Source organism: Babylonia areolata, chromosome 22 (genome assembly GCF_041734735.1).
Source record: "Babylonia areolata isolate BAREFJ2019XMU chromosome 22, ASM4173473v1, whole genome shotgun sequence".
NCBI lineage: Eukaryota > Metazoa > Mollusca > Gastropoda > Neogastropoda > Buccinidae > Babylonia > Babylonia areolata.
Window position 1 is genome coordinate 19,659,046 of NC_134897.1, and position 15,830 is coordinate 19,674,875.

The 15,830-nt window shown below is 41.1% G+C and overlaps 1 protein-coding gene across 2 annotated transcripts; it reads left to right on the top strand.

The window, feature by feature from the left end:
• The first annotated feature begins 2,909 nt into the window (after positions 1–2,909).
• On the top strand, positions 2,910–11,276 carry LOC143297328 (alpha-ketoglutarate dehydrogenase component 4-like). Of its 2 annotated transcripts, none has more exons than XM_076609617.1 (4): positions 2,910–3,015; positions 5,911–5,959; positions 7,052–7,239; positions 10,584–11,276. In XM_076609617.1, exons 1-4 carry the CDS (start codon positions 2,968–2,970, stop codon positions 10,599–10,601), a joined length of 303 nt encoding a protein of 100 aa, XP_076465732.1. In that variant the 5' UTR covers positions 2,910–2,967; the 3' UTR covers positions 10,602–11,276. The 2 variants fall into 2 exon arrangements, with proteins under 2 accessions (XP_076465732.1, XP_076465731.1); XM_076609616.1 differs by having other exon boundaries at positions 2,927–3,015; positions 5,911–5,962.
• The last annotated feature ends 4,554 nt before the right edge of the window (positions 11,277–15,830 follow it).

Below are 15,830 nucleotides of genomic sequence, written 5' to 3' on the forward strand. Positions count from 1 at the left end.
CAATCTGTGATATAAGCCGCCATTTACACCTAGGTGGGGAACAAATGCCTATCCCCAATGACACAACACGTTACCAACACAGGGGCCGGGTTGCACGAGGCGATCTTTGCAGCCCGGGCTAAGTTTGCGTAAAGTAAAGAACGTTCCTAATGGTATACGGAATTTACCGTGGAGTTCGGAACATTCTTAACGATAAGCACACTTAGCGCTGCGAAGTTCGCTCATGCAACCCACCCGACAAGGTTTTAACTCTTTCCATACGAACGGCGAAAGAGACGACGTTAACAGCGTTTCACCCCAATTACCATCATCAAAATACTGCAAGCGGAAGGCTCTTATACTGAAGACGTGAATGTTGACAAAGAATACCACAATTCTGACGACGGAAGCTAAAGGTTGGGTCATTCAGACACCCACTGGACATCCGAGGGGTCTGTGTAGAGGAGAAGAGAGGACTGGCCGTACTGAGTGAGTTAAACCCTGAGCAATGGTGAGCTGAACGGCTGGACTGATCACTAGATAAGTTCAACGTCTAACCGATTCTACCGCGGCGCCCCCACCTACCTCAGTCCACCCACCTTCACGTTTCAATTGTGTGGAAAAACAACAAAAAACAAAACAACAACAATAAACGAATAAATAAATGAATGATGCGTGACAAACACAGCACTGATGGGCCGGTGACAAAAGAAGATGAAACTTTAAAAAAATAATTAATTAATTTTTTTTTAAACAAAAAACAGTCATTGTTATTCCCATCGGGGGGTTAGCAGCTCACCTCTAAAAACACTTAACTCAGTCTGGACCGAACCGTAAAATGAAATGCACGAACCCCTACCCTCTACCCCCCTCCCCCCCCCCCACCTCTCCCACCCCCCACCCCCCACCTCCCTCTTCCACTTCCTTCCCCCCTCCGGCCTCCCGGCCCGCGAGACTTCGTCTTTCATTGTATATGCAGTCGGCGTACATGGTTACGGATGGGCGATTTAGTTTTGCATGCAATTTGCAGGCCTACGTCAGTCACAATAATGCCCAGTCCTCTTTGAGGCCGGGCGAAGAACGACTTAATTGCAAGTGCGCTTGACGTCTGTGATTATGTCCCTTAATTAAACGTCTCTAGTCTGTAATCAGCTGGGCAATAATGAACGCCGGTGAAATTATTTGTTTATCTATCATTATTTTGCATCAGAATTGTACTGACATATATACAGCCCTATTAGCGCCAGACTGAAGAGTACACGCCGATAGCATACATATCAACTTGCGTTGACACCTATATCAGTCAAAGACGATTCACTGCGAATGATGACCAGCGATGCAAATTTTATTTCCATATCCATTCAGGTTTTCTTCTTATTTGTTTCTTGACATGTTCTTTAGTACTCAGTCATCCAGTTTCTTTTACTGATAAATTTATCATCCATGAATTTCTTATGTATATTCACTACAGTTGCCATTTTCTCAGGCAGTTCAGTTCGTTCTCGTTTATTCATTTACATTGTTTCAAAAAGTATTTATTAATGTATTCACTGGATTTCTGATGTATTTGTTTTGACCCATAATCGGGTCACACGTCTGTGCATTGTGGTGACTGACCTTTGGAGTTGATTTGTTCAAGATCGATAGTGGTCCTGTTGTCGCCGGTACGGTGGTAGAGTTCCACTTAAAAAAAAAAGAAAAAAAGTTTCAATCACTGATAGTACCTTGGGTCAAATACTTCGGCCACAATTGGCTGTTCTGGCTTCCTTTACATTTCTCATTCACCTTCCGGCCGGCGAAAGCTTACTGACTAAACTTTACATTGACCCCCTGAAACCGACGAAGAAAACGCAAGTTTGTGTAACACGGAGTTGTTTCAAGCCATTTCATGTTCGTGCTCCCGTGTATGACTCGACATGAGTCAAAGTTCACACTCACTCGCGTGACTGATAGCCTGCAGATACTCGTCGCGCTTTGCAAGCGCTTTGGAATCGAAAAACATTGACCGTCAGTGGCCAAACATAACGCTATACAGGACTTCTAGTAAAACCACTCTTAACATCCCAAATCATCCTGACCCTTAAGTCTGTCTGTGTCTGGTCGGTCCAATACATACTCACTACAGAAAAAAAAGCAAAAAAAGCAAAGATCCTGTACTGATGGGATGAAGCTTTGACACATGACTAAACCACTCTTAACATCCAAAATCCTTTCCCTTAAATCTGTATGTGTCTGGTCGGTCAAATCCACACTCATTACAGATGAAATTTGAAAAAACATATTAAAAAAATTAAAATGAAAAGACTGGGTCATTCAGTGCTGATCTGGAGACAAGATTCTCTGCCTTGTATAATGACCACCGGGCAGGGATCTGACAACGGAAACTTGGCGCAGGAAATGCCAAAGGTACTCACAGCAGCACTATAACTCTGGGTCACCGTGACAAATTGGGGGCCTGTGTATATATCATTTCGGATACGTGCAAGAAGACATGTAGAAATAATTATAGTCGCTAGGTGTGCTCGAATACCAAAGACGGTGATAACAATAATCAGAAACCATTAACACAATTCTGAAGGACATTAAAGGAATGTAGAAATAGAGCTATGAACTAATGCCCGTGAAAGTTCAACCATAAGAGCCTCTTCAGAAAATAACTTTCCAAAAATCATCTGCAGAATAGTTATTCTCTTCGAAATACTCGGGCAAGAAGGTACGTAACTGCTGACAGTGAAACAAACAACGATTCAAGCTGTGTTCGTCTTCAGTTTGACGTCATTCCACTTGAAGTGATATTAGTTCAAGCTGTGTGTATGTGTGTGTGTGTGTGTGTGAAATATGTGTTGGACCACACAAAAAAACAAACAAACAAACAAAAAAAACATCAAACAAAACAACAAAAAGTCCACGTGATTCAACAGCATGTACTGGGAAATGACCGCGGATGACAAATATCGTCCGTGACAGAAGCGTTACGTCCCTTTCGCGATGCGACCCCCAACCGACATCATGGCAGCTGCGGTCAGAACATTGAAGGTTGTTGGTTTTTCTTCACCACCTTTGATTGCTTCACGTTTTCCTGTGTAGTTTTATAACGCGTGGGGTTTTGGGGCATTAGGTAGGACTTTCAGTTTAAATGATGTAGGGGAGTAATGTGTCTGTCAACGCATGCTGACTTTCTTTCGCATCGGAAAGTTGTGACTTTCATAATGTTCACTCGTGACGGTCAGTAATTTTGTCCGACAGCTGTAACATGTGTCGGTGACCCCCATGCATGTCCACACGTGTATGCGAGGACAAGCATGCATGTGTGCACGTACACACATTGGATGAAGCGACCAGTGACGTTGACACTCAATAGTTTATCCCAGTCTGACTTGTTTCACATTTCTTTTCACATTCCACACACACACACACAGAGCACACACACACACACACAGTGACACACACACACACAGAGTCAAACACACACACACACACACACACACACACACACACACACACACACACACACACACACATACACACACACATGCACATTAGTAGTAACAAACTAGCACACACTCATTGAGTCATTCTCTTGCACAAATATATACACATGCACTAGAGTATAATGCACACAAGCACACCCGCATAGCACACACGCACACACACACAAACACACACACACACACACATATATATATATATATATAATATATATATACAGAGAGAGAGATGCATGCAAATACATACACATACGATCATCACCACTGTTTGTAAACACAAGACTGATTTTTGCAGAAGTGGAGAAGGAAAATACTTAAACAGTGGAAATGGAGAGATACAGAGCTTGAGTGTCCCATGGTCACAACCAGTCAAATCATGATTAGTGTCCAGCTGACCACAATGTGACACTTTCAGGGCTTAAAAAACAACAACAAACAAACAAACAAACAAATAACCAAACTAATGTTAAATGGTCAATTAAAATAATGTTTTAAAAAAGCCAACCTTGCATTTCATAGCAGTTGATAAGAGTTGCATAATGCACATTATTATTATTATCATAAGTATTATTATTATATAAAAGTTAAATCACCAAGTTAAGAACATTTATTTCCTTCACAGCTTCAGGAACTGAAAAACAGTGTCTGAAGGTATATCTCAGTGGTGTAAAATGATCACCACCCTGATGATAACATAAATTTATTATTAGAATCACCTGGATAATAACATACATTTATTATAAGAATCACCTGTGTACTTACTAGTAATATCACAGCTGGTGCCTTCATCGCTGGGAAAACATATCTCTTTAAATAGCGAATACTTTTTTAGCACCAATAACTGAATAAGAGAAACTGATTTGTGGTGTAAAACAACAGCAACACACAAGAAAATTACAGTCATTCAGTATGTCAACTGATATCTGTTGTAAACAATAAACAATACAGGAGTATCACAGTCATTCAGTTTGTGTATATATGAAAAATATGTTTAGATGCTAAATTAAAGTAAAGCATACATTGCATAATAATAGCAGTCTTACACTTGCAATAGTTATAGCCGACATAAAGATATTTAAATGTCAACTTGAGCTTAGATGAACCACACATACATCAAATCATGATTCATGTGCACGTCTCTTATTAGCTAAAAGGTGAATTAAAACTTGGCGCAGTTTTCTTGAAATTGTTTAAATAGTTGTCTTTCTTTAATCACATTTCTCAACTTGAAATTCTGTCCAAATATCAATCAAACTGCATGTGTTCTACCAACAAGCTTTGGGTGCTGTGACCAAAATATCAGCAGTATGGGCTTTTTTTTCTTTTTTTTTTACCTTTTAAAATATTTGGCGTTTAGCTGAGAACTGATGCAAAAAGATTATGTTCCTGCTGCCTGATTTAAATGAACTTCAAACAAAGTCATGATCAGGACGAAATGTCGTTGGATGTTATAAGTCATGTATCACACATTTACATGATGAACAAAATTAATGACAGATGAGGGTTAAAAAAAACAGAAGAATTTATGATGAATGTGATTTTGAATCCGTATACTTATTATTTTACTCATTTATTTTATAAATCAGCGTACATATTTTATATTCTTTGTAGAAACAGTTGTTTTGGGGGAAAGTATTTCAGCAGGGTTTAGGTATGGATCGGACATTGGTCATTGGTGCATACAGATTTGAAAAGACCCATCATTTTGATGGCAAGTTGGTCACTTGACTTTTCAGAATGTCGACCAGGCCAAACGGCCTTTTGGAGGTTTCTCTAATTCTCACTGCCATGTTGTGAAATGCAGCGGAACACATTGCCAGACAATTTCAGACTATTTAAAAAATATATACATATAATAATAAAATATTATAATTAAAGGGGCAAAATATAATACACTGTTTGTTCATGTATGTGTATGTGTGTGTGCCAAAGTGCTTGCACGCATGTGTGTGACACAGAGAAAGATATGACAGAGAGCCGATATCCTGCTCAAGATCATATACCAACTCAAATGACAAACAAGAAACTCGCTCTCACACAAAGTTTTTCCATGAAGATGGATTCCACCAGAACATTTATTGCACGCTCCTGTTTACTACATTATCTGTTTCGTGACATCTGTCTGAAGGCACAGCATCCACATGACTACTACTACTATGGTGTCTGGCGATGGGTAGGAAGAAAGGGACATTTTCCCTGACCTTGTTTTTCCAGGAACTGTTGTAATTGTAAAGTGCTTAGAGCAAAGTTATTTGATTTAGGCGCAATAAAAAAATATATTAAAAAAAGTTTTGAAAATGACCCGTTGGTTTTGTAGCAAGCAGGTCAAGTGACCCTCAGTGTGATAAAATCAAAGCTGAACTCTGTTTCCGACAGAAGATATCTGTTGCTCTGATGACACGGCTTTGCACTTTTTGTGACCGGTTTTTCCCTGCTGTTTCAGACTGTGCGGCCTCATATACCACTGATCAGGTTTCCTGCCAGGGGACCAGGTAGTAAGTGAACTTGACAGCACCCCTGTCTGTTCATTCCCTCATTTTGAGCCTTCATTGCTAGCTGATTAATTTTTAGCCTTAATTGTTGACTGATTGATGGTTTTGCCTCAATTGCTGATGAATTGATATTTAGTCTTATTTGTAGACGGTTTGATTTTTACTTTGCCTTAATTTTGGACTGCTTGATTTTTTAGCTTGAATTGCTTACTTGATTTTGTTTAAAGCAGTTTTCATTTAGTAAAATGATTTTGTTTTAGATTCATCAGTATGCAAGATTTTAGCTGGTTCTTCTCAAGAAATGTGGTGTATACCTCTATGTATATAGAATTGGATGAACAATGATAGAGTGAAATTAATAAATGATTTCGACAGACAGGGTCATGTTTACTTCCGACCCTCTGGTATGGGGAATGTAAAGAATCCATCAAACTGTAGCTGTTGCTTAAAACAAACAAACAGACAAAAAAACCCAAAAAACAACTCTATTGCTCTTTAGCTTCCTGACACATTGACTTGAGGTGACAGTTGAAAGTGATTGCCCCTTCATTTCAAAATCATTTGAGTGCATTTGCACACATTTTCTTTCCCCGTTGTCTTTTCTCCATTTTTGTGAAAAACAGCAGTCCATTGCTAGCAGCTGTGCTTTATACTTCTGACTGAACTTGAGTATGTGGATATACATGTGTGTGTGTGTGTGTGCGCGCATGCGTGCGTGCACACATTTGGTATGAGTGTGTGTCCCAGTATGTATGGAGGAAGATGGCAGAATGGTTAAGATGCTTATCTGCCAAAACAGTGTCGGTGAGGGTTTGAGTTTGAATCCTGATCTTGCCCTTTCTCCCAGGTTTGACAGGAAAATCAAACCTGATTAGTGCGTTGGGTTATGCTGCTGTCAAGCATCTGCCATGCAGATGTGTAGCGTTGATGGATTTGTCTGGACGCAGTGATGCCTCCTTGAGAAACTGGATGTGTTGTTTTTGAGGGTTTTTTTTTTTGTGTGTGTATGTGTGTGTGTGTGTGTGTTGACATGCACTAGTGTTTGGGTCTGTGTGCATGCAGGCATTGATGTGTGGCTGTGAAATGTCGCAGCACTAGAGTACAAGCCGGACCCCTCACCGGCAGGGAGCACGGTCAACCAGGTGTCCAGCACTCCGGCCAGCGCTGCGGTCAGCAAGCCTGTGGGCTCCACCCCGCGGGGTTCTGGCATTGACGACGTCAACCTCCCCAAGAAGTACCAGCGAAAGCTGATCGACGTCGATGAGATGGAGTTCATTGAGGTGGGTGGAACAGGTGCTACTGTAACAAAGTGTAGCCTTTTTAAAAGTGGATATCGTACCTGTGGAACAGATACTAGTGTAAAAAAGTGTAGCCTTCTTAAAAGTGGATATCGTACCTACTGTAATGGAATATAGCATTCTCCATGTCACTTTTAAAGTGGATAACATACTGTAATGGAGTATAGACGTACTGTCACAGAGTGAGTGTGTGTGTGTGTGTGTGTGCGTGCGTGCGTGTGTGTGTATGTGTGTGCATGCACATATTTGGACAAGGAGCAGTCAAGTCTTGTGTCTTTGTCGCTGCAATAGTTAAAGGATGATCTTGTTCACCAGATGGTCCTCAGTTTTGAAGTTGCTTTCAATTACATCAAATTGTGGATTAAATTGAAGGCTGTTATGTTAGCTGTTCCTGCTCTTTATTAAAAGAACACAGCAACAGCCCTTTAACATGACCGGTGTAACCAAGAATGCTGGCACAACCTGTCCCCACACTGGAAGTGATAGCTGTGTGGGCATACTGATAATCTTTGGCCTACTTCCCCCCTCCCTGGTTATACCAAAGTAGTGCTTACCTGCCAGCAACAGTGGAGGGGTAGTATGCCTGACTGGAAAGCCAGTGTCCACAGGTTTGTATGGACTGATATTTTCATTCTTCACCCACACTCTCCACTAGATCTTGAGTGGCGGGCTGGTTGCCTGTCTTTCAGATGAGACAATTAACTGAAGCGTGCGGTTTTGCGACATGCTCTCCCTGGGGTGAGCAGCCCAACTTTTGAGTTTCAAACCTGTTGTGACAAAAAAGTACTGTAAAATTTGGACACTTAGCCACAACTTTTTCTATCAGCTATGACCCCTGTAGCTAAAATAACAATGTGGCTTGTTTGTGGATTTTTCTGACTTGCTGGTGTCCCAGTGACATGTTCAGGTCAAATCAAGTGTTGCCGTCAGTCTCCAGTCTAGTTTGAAATTTGCCTCTTTTCATTGAGAAAAGTTTGCATGCTCACAGGGAAAATCATGAAAACCCTTTTCTTAACAATTTTGTGAGAAGTCCAGTCGTTCATCATCATACCTTCCTGGCCAGCCCTGACTTTGCTGCACCAGAACTATTGACGTTCATAGTCAGTTGTTTTGCTTTACACCTGACCAGCACAAGTCAGTCCCCATGAATTGGACCCCAGATGACGTCTGCTGCCACCAGAATGCTTTGGTCCAGGATATTCACTGGGACCTTGTCTTGAGTTCACCCCGTGTTCCAGAGGTAGAGGTCTGTCTGTCCCACCTGCTAGTTCTCCAGGGCTCTGGCCAGGTCCTTGGTCCCCCTGCCAGGCCGTAAGGAGTGGATGTCACATTAACTTCCCTCCCTCACCTCTGCTGATGTTGGGTTGTTTTTTTTTGTTTTGTTTTATTTTGTTTTTTCCAAAGAGTGATGCAGTAGCAGTGGTCGGAATCCCAGACTCAGGGGACATGTCATTTCCATGGGAGTGACTGATACCTTGTACAGGGCAGTAATTATAGTTAATAAGAAAAGAGCCATAGATTATGAACACTTATTAGTTACAGTATATATATATATTTTTTAATATACTGTATATATAATTTTAGCGAGAATGTTTGGTTTTAAAGTCGGTGTGTGTTTGAGAGCAGTGTCACCAAGAATTCTGTGGCATTCCTTCAGCTAAGTTTGTCCTGTCTGTTCCATTCCATTCATTCTCCTGCCCGGGATGGGCGTAGAGGAGACATGAGGGACGATTCCGTAGTCAGACGACGCCATCCAGTTCTATCTTCTGCCTGTCGTATCAGCGTAGCACTATCCATATTGGTCCATTCCTTGATGTTGTCCATCCAGCATTTGGCTTGCCTCCCTCTTCGCCTACCACCCTCTAGCGTTCCCTGTAGAACTGTCTTTTGCAGTGAATTGTGGCGTGTCACATGCCTGAACCATGACAGCTTCCTCCTTTTGACCACTGCTAAGAGTGGTTCCAGTGGACCCGCTAGCATGGTTATTTGGCTCTTGGCAAAGTCATTGGTCTTTCTGTCCTTCCATGAGATTCCAAGCAATTGTCTGAAGCATTTTGTCTCAAACGTCTGGACTTTCCTAGTAGTCTCTGCTGTTAAAGTCCAACTTTCACATCCATACAGCAGTATGGATAGCACCAGGGATCGGTACAGTTTGATCTTTGTTGGAAAGCCGATCTCTCTGCTCTTCCAAATCTTGCTGAGCTTAGCCATTGCTGATGTTGCGATCGCTGTCCTAATCTTTATTTCAGTTGTTGAGCGACCGTCGTTTGTGAGGGTGGAGCCGAGATATTTGAAAGCATCCACTTCTTCAAGTTCTTGTCCGTTCATGAAGATTTGAGCTTGGGTGTTGGTTGAGCTGTTTACCAACACTTTGCTTTTCTCGGTGCTCACTTCCATTCCGTATGCACCTGCTCTTCCTTCTAGTCTCTTGGTGAGGTCTTGTAGTTCTTTGTTGCTGCCTCCTAGTAGATCTATGTCATCTGCGAATCTCAAGTTGTTGATGATTCTTCCTCCTATGGAGATGGTAGAGTGGAAGTCATGGAGGGTTTCGCGCATGATGTTTTCTAGGAAAAGGTTGAATAGTACTGGGGAGAGCAGGCAACCCTGACGGACACCGACTGTGGTCTTAAAGTATATTCCAATTTGGTTGTTGAGGAGGACTGCGCTGCTGGATGTCTTGTACAGCGGCTGAATGACTTGGGTAAGACCCTCCTCGATGCCAAACTGTCTGAGTACCTGCCACAGTCCATCATGCCACACCCTGTCAAAGGCTTTCTTGAAGTCTATGAAGTTGTGGAACAGGTCTCTTTGATGTTGCAGGTGTTTTTCCATCAGTAATCAGCAGGTGAAGATCTGTTCTACTGTGCTTCTGCCTGCTCTGAATCCAGCTTGTTCCTCTGCCAGGTGTTCTTCAGCCTCTTTTTTGAGTCGGTTTAGAATGACTCGAAGCATGATTTTGCTCGTGTGGCTAATAAGACTGATTGTCCTGTAATTGTGGCATTGGCGGAGATTCCCCTTTTTTGGTATGGGGATGATGAGCGACCGAGTCCATTCTGAGGGCCACTGTTTTGTCCTGTCTGTACCCAGGGGCAAAGAGACTATGTCGTACACAGGTGCACGTTAGTTATTTGTGATCATGAGTTACATTTGTGATCATGAGTACGCTTTCCTTCTTAACTGCCTTGCTAAGAGAATGAACAGTGTGCATGTTTGAATCAGTGAAAACAAAAGTGATCACTATTGATGTTGAACTCTGTTTCAAGAGAATGAACATGTGTGCATGTTGTAACAAGTACAAAACTGATGATGTTGAACTGTTGTTTCAGAGAGGGGGTCCAGCATGAAGTGTGGTGTGACTGGAGTGAAGGAGGCCCTGGCGCTGATCTCTCTGTCAGTCCAGTCTCTCTGTGCATGTATTGTAAATCTGACAAAGTGAAACCAGAACAGTTTGGCGTCGCATTAGGACCCAGGTTTACATCAGGATCAGAGAACCTCTCCCACATTTTTGGCCTTTTCCTTCACATTTTGATGTTATACATTTGTACAGTTTTGACTGGTTTTAGAGAGTCCATAATTGCAACCATCAAGAAAAAGATGTGCACACACACACATGCTCATAAATGTCTACACACACATACACACTTACATGATATGCGCATGCACACACATATAGTTGGGTACTTATTTGATACTGCTTTAGTCAATGTGATATTGGTAAATGCGGATTAGATCTATGATTTGTTTACTTTGTGAATATGTTTAACCGACATTATCTTGATGTGTGGCTGTGACTACAAGTGTGTTTGAGGGTGTGTTCAGACATTTAGCAGTTATACCGTATGGCCTCCATGATTTGTTCAGGGTGCTGCTGAGCAGTGCCTTGTGATGAAGAATGATTGTGTGTGTGTGTGTGTGTGCTGGTGGTATTGGTGCATTTGGTATTTATAATTTAGTTGAAAGACAGACTTTGCTATTTAGTTGAAAGATTGAGATAAAATAAGACTTGTTCTTATAATGGATTTCTTCTCTCTCTCTTTTTTCAGTGTGCATGAATGAAATCAGAATGATGAAAAACTTTGTTCTCCAATGTTTGATCATGTCTGGATGATATGAATTATTTGTCCTGACAGCTGTAAAAGGCTTTGGGACCTTTTAATCTTGATTAAAATTCTAATGTTAATAACATGTACTTGATTAAGGCCAGACACGGTAGTGAAATTTTGACCAAAATCATGATTTTTGTGATTTTCGTTTTTTCGCATAATTTGTTTCTTCAACATCTAATCTTTATAGTCAGTTTCATATTTTGTACTAAATCGGTCGCAAAAGGTGTTATATTTGCAAATGAAAGTTGCTTCCTGATGTTGATTTTGTCTGAATTTTTCAAACATCGTCCAAAAGTGTTGATTTTACACCTTAGCAACGTATACTTTCATTTCCCGAAGCCTATCATATCGCATATCAACAGAAACAGCGTCATCTTGTGAATGCACAGACCCGGTTCTGTTAGTTGTTGAAACGGACTATAAAACTGCAAGCGATTTTACACACACACTGTATCGCGCGAACTTTCCCGAGTTTTCCCAAATAAGGGCATAGAGTACTATGACTGTGCAGTTTCATTGATGAGACTGACACCAGTGGAAATTTCAGCCAATCAGATTTCATTCCGCTGGGTTTCAACCAGCCTTCGGGCATGCTCGGCTCCCTCCATCGAGAAGCCAAAATGGCCGTCCAATAACAACAATGCTGACATGAAAGTGTTTTTTCTCGTCAGTTGTTGATTATTTTGCCAGCTAAGACATCTCCTGGATTCATCATGCCTCGGCATAAGCAAGGAAAGAGATGATTGCACTTGATAGCTGCTGCAAAAGCAAAATGGGCCAAATGTGATGCGGCAGCGACTGAAAGCGTGGCTTCGAAGAAACGGCAAAGCTTGCCATGTGCTGCGATGGCTGTGGTTATGAAAAGTGCGAATTCTCATCCCCACGAACTGGATTCAATGACAAAAAGAATACAGGTTTTGAAGTAAACAACAGGATGACCATGCTGAGCCATGAACTGGGAGACAGCTACACTGCTCTTCAAACCTTCAGCACTGTCATGGGAATACCAGGCATGCATTTGAAAACTTTCCAGGCCCATGACAAGAAAGTAACAGGTATGTTTGTGAGGTTTTTTTGATGGTTAAAAAAATCTTTATCTTTAACTGTGCAGTACAAATACACACAAGTGTGCACACATCCCTGCACTGATAACCACTAGTGAAACATTACACTGTCAACCACTGAATCAGTCACTCAGGCAAAGTTTTGCTTGTTCAGTCTTGACTATGATCCATGTGTGTGTGTGTGTGTGTGTGTGTGTTCATGAATGGTTGAATGCATGTATATCAGTTATGTGTGTAAATTATGCACAGTGTGTGTGTGTGTGTGTGTCATTGCAATATTATATATTTATGTATGTGTGTATGTGTGTGTGATATTTAGACTCATCACCTGAGGAAGGAAAGTAAACTATGTAAATGATATAGTTGTGAGCACAGCACAAATATCTCACAAACATTATGCATTTTTCAGCTGCTGAAATTGAATCAGGGTCAACACTTTTAGAACGCACGGCAGCTACAATCCGGCAGGCGTATGCAGAGACCGATGAAGACCTGCAGGAGGCACTGGATAAAGGTGAAAATCCAGTCATCAATATCAGTGTTTCATATGATGGAACATGGCAAAAGAGAGGATTCACATCACTGTATGGTGTTGGCATCTGCATCGACATCCTGACCGGTCTTATCATTGACTACTGTGTGCTTTCCAAGTATTGTCATGCATGTAAGCTAGCAGAATAAAAAAATCTTCCTGATGCTGAGCTTGCTGCTTGGAAGGAAGCACATGCCCCAGGCATGGAAAGCGAGGCTGCAAAAATCATGCGGAAGGAGTACGCCACCCTACAACGTCTCAACAACCGAGAGGAGGAGGCCAGGGATCCAGATGCCTACCAAGCAGGAGGACACTAGCTTGTAAATACCCCCTTCCACTGTGCTCTCCAAAACTGCTCTCATATCAGGAGTATGGGAAAGCCAGACCACTGGAATGTGTCTGCCAATCTGTGTAAACCATTTCACGTTCTTTGTGAATTTGTCATCATGTGAGCTGTGAACTGGATTATTATTGGCCACAAAACACTTCAATTTCAACTTCTTCTCTTACCTGGTGGTTGCTGTGCTGTGGATTAACATGCTGGGTGAGTAAGTTGTACTCTTTTACCACTTGTGCTGAACAACACTCAACCAGTAAAGTTTCTGTTCTTCTTTCTCCGTTTTCTGGGTTTTCTCTTTTTCGCACTCTATGCACATTTCAAATGGCTAAAACTTCCACAAAAATAAACACAGAGCCTTAAAATTTGGCATGGTGCTTCTTTAAAGTATGGTGCTTAACAGTACGCATTGCTTTTTTGAAACAAAATGTATAGTTATGTTTTATTTGAATTTTATTTAGAACAATCTGTGCAATATAACTGCCCAAAAAAAATTCTCAAAAATATAAATTTGTCATTACATCAAAAAGCTATCCGTACTTTTATAGATATTAACATTCCTAAACTAGATCAAAAAACAGATTTTGGCTAAGTGCAATTGAAAAAAAGCCTTAGGCTTTTAAAAAATTTTGTTTGGCAGCCATCTTGGACTGTTTCCATGGCAACCGGAGGTCCAAACACCAAAAAAAGAATAGTTTTGAACTTCCCAGTAAATATACTTTCAAAGTGTAATACATTTTAAATTAAGGCAACAAACACCTCTGATATGAACTTTACTGTAGTGTACTGAAGATTGATGATACAAGAGAATTTTTGTGGCTGGCCTTGTCATTTTCTCACATTGTGATTCATTGGTGCACACGCACGCACACACACACAGAGGAATACACATTACCAACTCAATGGGTTTCAGATATGTCTGATCACTTTATTTTGACATGACAACGGTTAATTTCTGTACTCTTCGAGGGGAGGGGGAAGTTCCTTTGTGTACTTCTCCCTGTTTGGTGAGCACATTGTGTCAAACTGGTCAAAATTACAGCCGCTAAATCTGCTTTGCTGGCCAAATTTTTATGGCAGACAAAGTACTCAAAAAGACACCAGAAATGTGTGTGGGAATTACCGTAAGTACTTCATTAACCACAAAAATGTAGCCAACAGAGTAAACCTACTGACTGCAGCTTGCACCAGTCTGAAACAGTGTTAAACACCAAACATACAATTACAAATGGCACCAAGACAAAAATAACAATCTTCATAAAAAAAAAAAATCATTTGAAATGTCATGAACTAAAAAATTCTGTGAGACTGGTTTTTCATTGCTTGTTTGACAATAAATGAGGGAGGGATGGTGGGATGGGAAAATTTGTAGCAGTGCACCAATTTATGCAGCACTCTCTAGTTCTCTTGGAGAACAATAAACTGCAGCAAAAAAACCCAAAAAAACTGATCCTTCTGCTGACTCATACCAACAACCAGTATCTTCTTCATTTGTATCGACAGTGCTCCATTGTGGCAAGTACAGGTACAATTCCATGGAATGCTTTTTTGGTTTTGACAAGTTTTCATACAACAGGGATACATTCATTTACCAGACATGACCCATCCCTTGAAACAAAAGGATTCCACAAACCACTGTACTGGTAATAAGAGAGGCATGGCTTTTTAATGACTCCAATGTGAAGCCAACTCAATCCAATACAGGAATTATGGAATAGGAAAGGACACTGCCAAGCAGAGCCTCTATCTTGCAATCATGTTTGATACTGTGATACGGGTTACCATTACCCCCCAAAATAAGCATGGTAAAAATTGGTGTGCATAATGTGAGCCACTCTGGATTACGTGAACTCTGTAAACTTTTTTCCCTCCAGACATTTCCCACTCCAAAAGACAGAAAACCCAGACTGGTTGATGACATACTGTCACACAGTAAAAGAAAAGAAAAGAGAGGAAGATGGGTACTTCACAGTACATGATGCACATCAGCAGCAAAACACCCCCTGTCATTTGTGGTTCTCTCTGAGCGTCTGAACACATGAATTGTCAACTTGCACCTTGCCCACCCGAACATGTACCCACAACAACTGCAATTTCAACATGGAACTACCCATTTCAAACAAGCAACAGTTGCAATTTAATACCATAACTTAGAATTGCCCATCCAAACAGGTCATAACCCCCCCCCCCCCCCCCCCCCAAAAAAAAAAACCCCACTGAATAAATGGCTGTGACCAGGATTAAACATCTTTAGAATTGGCCATGATTTATGTATACATCCTCAAAGATAAAAGAAGACACACTGTGATTTTCTGGAGAAGACAGGAAAAGAAGGGAAAAAAAGCTGTTACAAACTAAAACAGTAAAAGTAGTGAACACATAGTTTTAAGTATTTTTGTATCATTTCCAGAAAAACATATCTATACGGTGATTTTGAACACATGCACAAGGATGCAAACCAAAAGAAAATCACCAGTCACATTCTGTGCAAAGGAGAACTGCTATTTTCTTAACCAAACTGGGGTGGGGGGGGA

Bases quoted from the DNA above. Each gene is read 5' to 3' on its own strand.
- LOC143297328 (XM_076609616.1), top strand. From the start codon at position 2,968: ATGCGACCCCCAACCGACATCATGGCAGCTGCGGTCAGAACATTGAAG. The intron at 3,016-5,910 runs GTTGTTGGTTTT...CTGCTGTTTCAG, and splicing joins CTGCGGTCAGAACATTGAAG to ACTGTGCGGCCTCATATACC. The intron at 5,963-7,051 runs GTAAGTGAACTT...GAAATGTCGCAG, and splicing joins TCCTGCCAGGGGACCAGGTA to CACTAGAGTACAAGCCGGAC.